General features: G+C 41.4%; 1 protein-coding gene across 1 annotated transcript in view; it reads left to right on the top strand.

Annotated features, from left to right (window-relative positions):
• Positions 1 to 6576, top strand: part of LOC104508554 (transcription factor SOX-5) — a gene marked incomplete at both ends in the record, with an annotated part of 132789 nt that extends 126213 nt beyond the window's left edge. Inside the window, 2 exons of the mRNA XM_010150213.1 lie at positions 1387 to 1564; positions 6431 to 6576. Coding sequence (XP_010148515.1) covers positions 1387 to 1564; positions 6431 to 6576 — 324 coding nt within the window. The remainder of the gene's footprint in view (positions 1 to 1386; positions 1565 to 6430) is intronic.
• Positions 6577 to 9139: the final 2563 nt, after the last annotated feature.

The following is a 9139-nucleotide window of genomic DNA, read 5'->3' on the forward strand; positions in this document are numbered from 1 at the left end:
CAGTGCTTTGCAGAATTGTCCTGTGTTTGGAGACATACATCTACATCATACTTCCACAAGCAATAGGCAACTATAAAAATTCCTCTTTACTGCAGCACACCACCCTCTGTGGAAAAGAATCCGTATTATATGATAGTAGTTACAGATACCTTAGTGGTAACGGTAAAACACTCAAACATTATGAGACTAATTCCAGTCAGCTTTGCACCGCCCTAAGTCAGGAATAACTCTACAACAGTGAATGTGCTTACGACTTAGGGAGATCAGAATCAGCTTCCTCAGTGCCCAGAGCCAAAACCCAGTTGAACGATGTAACGCTGTCCAGCAGGTAAAGGATGGCTTTCCTAAGTCACAGCGTCAGAGGAAAGCTAAGCTAAAATGTGGTGGTTGGATCTAATACCATATCCATTAGTTCTGGTTATTTAAAAATCAGTTAAAATCACTTCTAAAATATCCCCCTTGCTGAAAAGCTTTTTCTCCCTTCCCTGTTTTGGGGTTTTTTTTCCCTTATTGTATTTTATTTTGGTCAAACAAAAATACATTACTTGGAATTTTAATGTGTTTTATAGCACTGTCTGTGACTCTGTGTAATCAAGACAGGTTTAGGAATAATACCAGTTACCCTGCAAAAAATGTCACCCATTTTTTCTATTTTTGCATAATAATAAATACTGATATCTTGAAGACCAGCTCTGCAGAATATGAAAAAATCTAAGGGCTTATGCAGAATTTTCCAGGTCATTGTTTCAAATTTTGTGGAAAGAAAGGGCAGGTTCTTCCTGCTCTCTTGTTGTGGTAGAAGAGAAGTATTTATTTCCTATGACATTTCTGTGCTTTCAGTTCTAAGCATGGGGAGTTCAGAGGAAAGCGCAAGTTTAAAAACAAACAAACAAACAAAAAACCAACAGCAGCAAAAGGAACACAGGAACACGAAAAACCACATGAAAACCCATTCGCTCAAACACATTTGCCCAATTTGTGTGGTAGTGGGGGAATTTTAAGTGAAACTGCTCTTCAGTTCTTATTTAATTATCAATATCAAGTATAAAATGAAGCAACAATAAAATATAATTGTACAAGTGCTCTTCATTGTCATCGTAGAAGGATATACTTTGTTGACATGAATAATTTCTTCAGAGACAATTCTTACATACAGTGTGCAAATGGAGGATGTTCTCTGATCATGTCATGCTAATTTTCCAGTCTATCAGTCATCTCAGTTCCAAACTGGAATGACAAGATGGTATCACATTTGATCTTAATATATATCATACAACCTTTCCGGTTTAGAAGTTCATATGAGCTGAAAACAACTGTCTTTGCTTGGACGGTGTTGTGCCAGCAGCAGTTTTTTAATAACAGTCTTTTCTCTTCTGCTTGTTGTAGGATGAAGTAGCCCAGCCTCTGAACCTTTCAGCCAAACCCAAGACATCTGATGGCAAGTCTCCCACATCACCCACCTCTCCTCATATGCCCGCTCTGAGAATAAACAGTGGGGCCAGTTCACTAAAATCCTCTGTGCCAGCAACATTAGCTAGCCCTTCGGCCCGAGCTAACACAATAGGTAAGCTCCGTTTCATTTATGCCTCCTCACAACAACTAATAGGTGTTATTAGAAAGTGCGCCTTAATTAGCCAGTTGCCAGGCAGTGCTGTATGAGCTCTCATGGGTTGACCATAACCCTACATTTGTAGTTGATGTCAGGGAAGAAGCTCACAGAGACTTAAGATTTCAGGAGGAGCATCTCAAATTTTCCAGACTCAGCAAAGAAAAGCCTGTGTTATTTCAGACACTGCTTTATCAATAACAGTTAATAAATGCTGTTTGTTTAATGGCATGCATTAAAGTCAGCGACCTGTCTAATGGTGGGCATGAAGGACACGTGATATTCCACTATGTCATCTGAAAGTGACAAATAAACTTTAGAAAAATTCCCTTTAAGTTAAAAGTCTACGTATGCAAGTACATCTTTGCAAAATTACAGGTTTAACCCTTAGTCTGCTAAAAAGCTGCATGAAGCATTATTTTACCTGGGTCTAATAAGAAACACAATCACCAGGTTCATTCTTAAAAACAAATTTGATGCTGTATCTTGCAAAAAGTCTTGACTGGCTGTTTTTAACATCGTTCCAGAAAACAGTGTTAATTCTGTCAAAATTACCTCTTTGCCCTAAGACCACCTAAATAATAACAGTCCTAGTGGTGATTTTACAAGTCTGGTGTGTTAAAGGGACTGTTCCCTGTGTGAGTAAGTAAACTGCGCACACAAGCTGCTCCTCATCCTTCTAGCTGAAACATCTTATTCCATGAAGTGATCGAATATAACCTGAATTAAGATTTCAGGATCTAAATCAAGCTCTGTTTAGGTTAATAAGTGAGGTAAATTGTCATACCGTTGCTACTATCTGTCTTGCTGCTACTAAAACATCTGCTGGCCACGTCCAGAGATGGCGCGAACAAAAGAAACCATAGATCAGACCTGTCAGAAGCTGTTTCTGTGATTTCTCACTGCTATGTAGTAAAAACTTTCTGTGACTCTGTGGGTCTCTCCCAAGCTCTCCGTAGTCTATATCCTACCAACTAGACACCAGGAAGACCCATAGTTACGTCCAAAGATCAAAACAGATCTAGCTCCCACTGTGCTACCCTCCCACTGTGCATACATGATTATTGCTAATGTTGATGAGGTTTACATGTAGCAGAGAATATGCTCCTACATCCTACAGAAAAGAAAATAATTTTATTTGCTGTGACACATTACAATTGCAGAAATGTTGTGTAAATATTACATTGTTAATTGTTAATGCCTTTACTATTATTAGCCCTACAGTGTTTAACTGTGGTAGGTAATAATGTATTTCATATTTAATTTGCTTGGCTCTGCTGCTCTCTGTGTATAACGGATCGAGTTTCAGTTTTTTCACATTAAATTCTTTGTCCTCAATAGACTGAGCCACACATTTAGATGTGGAGTTAAGCACCTGACCTGCATCTCAGTGGCAGGACATCTCATGTTCTCTCCTCTCCAATCTTCTTTCCCTATCATAGGTTTGAGACCCCTGCAATTTACTACTTTTAACAAAATGCAGATTTTGAAATGCTGTACCTGTAATGAGTGATAATGTAATTGGATAAAAGCTGTGAGGATGAATGGAGCTTTAAAGGTCACTCTTGTAAGAAGAATTAATGTGTTATACCATTAATAAACCATGGAAAACTGTGGAGCAAAAGATAACATACTTAAGTTATTGTTAATGACATAGAGTTCACTGCTGTATATCTCTCAGCTACAAATATAGAAAGTGACTTTTTGAGGTTGCTGAGCAATATCACTGTGCATACTGTCTATATAAGATAAGCAGCCTGCAACCGTGGTGCAGGAGCTGGTGAGACACAGCCTACTTCGAACAAAGGTCTGTCCCTTAATGGGGGACTAGAACGAGAGGCTTGTGAGCACTCGGCAGAGGCTTTTCCAGCCAACTGCGAGGTCAGATCCAACGAAAGCAAGCAAAGCTCAGTACCATGTTGAAACCATTTGGTTATCCTAAAAAAGCGAGCGTGCAATTTCAACTCACCAACCAGTAGGAGCTATGCCACTTAAAAATTTTGCTAACATCGTTTTCAAAGGAAGTAAATTCCTTAACAGTGGTACAGAAACTCTATTACTTTTTTATCTTGAGACATGAATCCCTCTACAAAAAGTCATTGGGAAACACGCCGGTTACTTCCACCATTTGAATGGTTGGAGCTGGCGATGCAAGACACGAGTTGTCTGTCCTAGGTGTGCGCGTCCCACCTGGCAGCTGAGCTGTCACTTTTCACTGCCACGAACTCCAAATTAAGGCCCTTCTCTGAAAGCTGCTCTTCAGGCTGCTTGGTTCCCGTGGCACGGAGGAAGGTTCATGGATTGTTCAGTTGTCTCTGGGGGGTGTAAACTTAGAGCCTTCTGTGATGAGGAGCGTAGCTGCGTTCGGGCGTACAGATCTGTAGCCCTTTCCTAGAGCTATCCTTATAGTGTATAAAATATGCTACAGACTGAGCAGTCACAAATGTCGTGGCTTCATGCATGACTTTAAATCCAAGCATTTCTTTTTGGGAGCAGGCATATGTCCGTGTACTAAAAACAGAAACAACAACTCTCTGCCCTCTGCCATTATCTTCAACATCTCCATGATAGTTTGGCAATCCCTGTAACTAAGGGCATTTTATGTAAGGCAGTTCCCCTCTCTGTCAATAATTCACCACCTACCCTAAACAACAATAATTTACATTCAACTCACTTCTATATTAATCATTTCCCTGCACACCAGCATCTTGGCAGCTACTGAAAAACATAAGGAGTGCTTGCTTTTATTCACTGTCATGTGCCAAACTGTCTCAAAGATAGCAGTATTCAGGAAAAGCCAAATAGTCTGGAGAAGGGCATGAATTCCAGTTCCTAGGCAAATTCGGCTCTGTTACAGATTGAAAGTATAATACCTACCCTAATCAAGAGCACGACCAACAGTAATACTACTGTTTGTTTGTTTGTTTGCTTCCTTTTTAATTTATTCTGACTACACGCAGGCTCGATCAGTAACAGATGCAAAGTGGGGAAGAAACCAGGCAAGTTGATAAAATGCAAGTTAAAAACAAAATCAGCTGGTAGCACGGTGCTGGTGCAGGTTATATCCTTGCTTATGCTGGGAAAGCTGGAATTACTGGAATTCCATTGGCTGGGAGTCGCTGAACGGGGACATTTGATAGAAGCAATGTGGATGGCGTTATTTCACATAAAACTCACAGGGTTCCCGGGTATTCAGCCAAAAGCTAACTGTTAGCACAATTAACGGCAGTCAAACCGCACAGAAACTTTTTCTTTCTAGTTCTTGCGTGCCAAGGGAGATGGGAATACCAGTCCCGTTCCGTCTGCAGTCTGACAGAGCAACAATAAACACCCAAACCAAACTAAAATCCTGACAGCAGCGCGGCACTGAACTAATCTGACATCAGCTTCTTCCCCTGAAATGTTTTAAGCAGCAAGACAATGTCCTACGTTTTTTGGCAATCAGTGGATCAGATAGAAGAGTCTAGCAATACAACAAGGATGTGTAATCTGACATGATTAGACAAGGCTCTTTAGGAACAGAACATTCATAATTGAGACAAAGAAAGAGTATTAATAACACTTTCCTAACACGGCAGTTAGCCATTTTATATTTCCTTTCTTTAATCTTAGTGTTTTTCAACAAATCATGGGATTTAATAGCGTGTTTTGGCAGATTAGAGGATTTATGGCCCAGATGTTTTTTGTTCTAAAAATGGATTAGGGTGTAAAGTTTGCTGGAATCCATGGAACATGTTGAGGCAAGCCGGTCATTTTGTGTGTGATTAGTGCCTGCCTTCTGTCTCACAGTCCCTCCATCTGTCACAATTCACCGATGGATCTGGTTAGATTTAGCCTCATGTCACAAACAGAAGTCCCTTTTCTGGGCAATTTCATATTACAGATTCATTTTATGCCGTTTTTATGCCCTAGTTAAAAGACAGAAAGAAGTGTGTGCGTGCGCGCGCGCGTGCGTGGGGAGGTGGAGGAGGGGGAGGGAGATTGATAGATATTAGCCTCTCCTTTAATGTTTGAAAAATAGACTGGGGCTTGGAGTCTCCCATCAGTATTCTATCCTACAAATCACATGCAGATCATAATAAGTATAATCTACAGTACGCTAAAGGAAAAAAATGACAAAGTGTCACATTCAAAATTAAATAGTATTAGCTGTGCCGGTGATGCTTGTAACATTTTAAAAGGAAATAATTCAGTGACTACTAAGGCTAAGCCCTGGGCTGTGAATTTGCAGCAAAACAGTGGACATTTGACCTACTATTAGCAGCGTGAATAGGAGCGGGAGCGTAGGTCCGTGTAGCTGTGGTTGCTTATACATTTCTGAATGACAGGTGGTGGTGGGGAGCATGCAGGGGACGAGGTTTCTCTTCCCAGCCATTATGCATTTCATATCTATAGTAAACCACCGCCACCTGTGGTTTATTTTAATGTATTCACAAGTTTTCAGAAGGGGAAGAATGAAATGGTCTATTTTTAAGAGTTTGGCATTGCTGGCATGATCAAAGCTTCCCCTAACTCTTATCCGGTTACATCCTGCTGCCTACAAACCACAGGGCTAACCTCTGCAGCGTCAGGGAAATACTGAAACTAATGGGATCAAGTTTCAGGATGATGATTTTTGGCAGGGAGGTTTCTCCTGCTTTCTGTCCAGGTGGCTCTACCATAACAATAACACAACTACAAAGCACGGGCGGGATTCTGGGCTTCGCCTTTTAACTGTTTCGTGTGAGTAATGATAAACGACCGGTGCATTTCATGGATGCAAGCTAAAGTGTTTTCTTGTAACTTTCTTTTTTTAAGATATCCTTTCTTCTATCGCGTCGTCAGGTTATTTAAATGACCACGATGCTGTTACCAAGGCAATCCAGGAGGCCCGGCAGATGAAGGAGCAGCTTCGGAGGGAACAGCAGGTGCTGGATGGGAAGGTGGCCGTGGTGAATAGCCTGGGTCTCAATAACTGCAGGACAGAAAAGGTGAGTTCCCGAGACTCCCTTTGCAAAGGGTTGGAGACTGCCTTTGGCTCTCCCAAGGGATGCATAGGTTCTTCCTCCAGGTTTTTTTTTCCTCCTTTTTCTTGCTCTATTTTCTTCTTCTCCATTTTTAAACAGAAGAGTTGCTTCTTTAAAATAAAAATGAAAAGTAAAATGAAAACCACATCCAAAACCTGACATGAGAGAGAGACCTGGACACCCTTGGGGGAGAGTGGAGAGGAGGCAGAGATAGCTAAAGCCCTCACGAGAACTTCGGAGGCCACTAATTCTCTGTTCCAGCCTGTCAGTGTGTATTACGAGAAGGTGATCTTGGAAATCTCTGGGTCTGAGTGGAAATCTTCCTTTATGGAAATGCTTACATGTGTTTGTGAGATGAGCTGGATTTGAAAATATTCAAGCTTCTTTAGGAACATAAGCTTTGCTGATACTCAGGCTCAGCTTCTGGGTATTTAGCCTTGTGAGGTTGTCATATATGATATTTCTGACCATTGCAATGGAGCACTGTCACGTCACGTTAGATGACTTAACAAAGTTGAAAAAACAGAGAATTGACAACACAAACTGCACCAAGTATTTGCAGTGAAACGTAGAGGCAGCAGAACTTAAGGGCCTTACCACCCTCTGCTTCTGAACTGGCCCGTGAGGTTGTGCAAAGTATCGACAAGGTGAAGATTCTCTAGAAAATCTTGTATGTGCTGTAACCGTCACGCGTGTCAAAGAGATGGTGATTTGCTGCTTTTCTCTGGAAATACCTGTTGTCTTTCTGTGCGCTGCCCTGGCTTACGGAGGATAAATGGGCCTGCCCGTCCTTGCTGCCCCATTTACAGCGAGCTGTCCTTATAATACCGCTGCCTGAGACGTACATCCAAACTCGAGTGTGCCTCTCAACATCATATGCTTAGCAAGACTTTTTCCTCAGCTCCTCTCTCCCCCTGCATTATTTTCTGAGGTGATGGAGCCTTCGTCGTGCAGTACAACAAAGCTGACCGTTGTTGCATTTGGTGTAAAATGAATTTTATTGAAACTGCTTCTGTTGGCTTTTCACTGTAAGGCCTTGTGTGAATCACTGGGACAGGCAGATAAATGGAATGAATAAAAATGATCAGCTATTTAGCAGAAACTTGAAAGTCAGTCATCCTAGGAAGCTTGTGAGTCAAACAATATTGTCCAGAATGAGCAGATTGCTAATTTGGATAGCTTTCCATTTTCCCTGGGTTTAGATGGAGTTTGATCAATAAGCTGTGAGAAGCCAGCAGTCTGGGTAATGAATGTTAAATGTACATGTGAGTCTCGCACTACTGTACTTTTTTCATCAGCCTGTCCTGGGAGTAAGTGATGTAGAAATGACTCCAATTTCATGCACTTTCTTGAGAGGAAGGGGAAGGGAAAAAGAGGGCAGTGTAATAGGTACCTGGCTGTACATACAATCTCTCTCAGAAGAATAAGAGTGCTGGTATGGGGAGAGAGAAAGAGAGGGATGGAGCATGTTTACGGCATTTCACATAGAAGAGTACCAGAAGGGAAAAGGGAAAAGCAGAGTGTCAGATATAAGAAGAAGTGATCACAAGCACAAAGGAATTTATATTCAAATATTTAAGCATTCTTGAAAGGATGCTCGGAGCAGAAATTTCTTTTCTCTGCTCCCCATGTAGAAATGACTTTAACACTCAGCCAGATGCTAATGCAAAGTGACTCAAGCTATTCCTCGCAAGCATAGCTAAATTGCCGTTATTTGTTAAGCGCATTGAATTCAGCTGTGGATACAGCAGTTGGTTGCATTCAGAAAGCATCTGTACCCTTTTTTTCCCTTTTTTTTTTTTTTTTTTTAATCCTCCAAAGCAGAGACAACTCTACCTATCTCCCCCCTCTCCTCCCTTGTGCTGGCTGGGAATTGTCAAGTGACAACCGACCAAATCCTTTTGGACAGGAAGCCTTCATCCTGAGTTCTATATACTTGCAAAGCAGGCCTTGTGGTTGGATCAGGAAGCCCATTAAAAGCACTTTGATGGTATGGAAATTCATCTTCATGAAGCACCCAGGCCCCTAAGCAGCATGCTGTTTAGCTGTGGTTACAGATCAGTCATTCACATCGGAGGGCAGTAATTGTGCTGACGGCTTGTTCGGCAATGGAAGTACATAAAATAATCCCAGGCCCTCCACCATGGCATTGCGAGTTAATCTTCTTTAATACAGATCAGCTGTTGTTCTAACACATGACTTTATGCTGGCTCTAGTGACTCTGCACAGCCTTTTGATTAAGTAACAGGAGTGGAACCATCTGCATTCACTTTATTCTGTTACTTTCCTATTGTTGGGATTCTCCTTACCCCTTCTGTTTTCACTTCTCACCCTCAACCCCAGTTGAAGTTTATTTTCCTCTCTAATTCATGCCTCCTGGTGGGCTCATGGAGGGCAGAGAGGAGTTCTTTTACAAGGTAGCAGGAAGAAAAAACTGTTTGCTCAATTGAAAATCTTGCTAAAACAACTGTAGGGTTTGGGGTTTTGAGACAATAAATGCCAAAATTTTATTGGGGTACACTTTTAT

This window comes from Eurypyga helias, unplaced genomic scaffold (assembly GCF_000690775.1).
Source record: "Eurypyga helias isolate BGI_N326 unplaced genomic scaffold, ASM69077v1 scaffold15404, whole genome shotgun sequence".
NCBI classification, from domain to species: Eukaryota; Metazoa; Chordata; class Aves; order Eurypygiformes; family Eurypygidae; genus Eurypyga; species Eurypyga helias.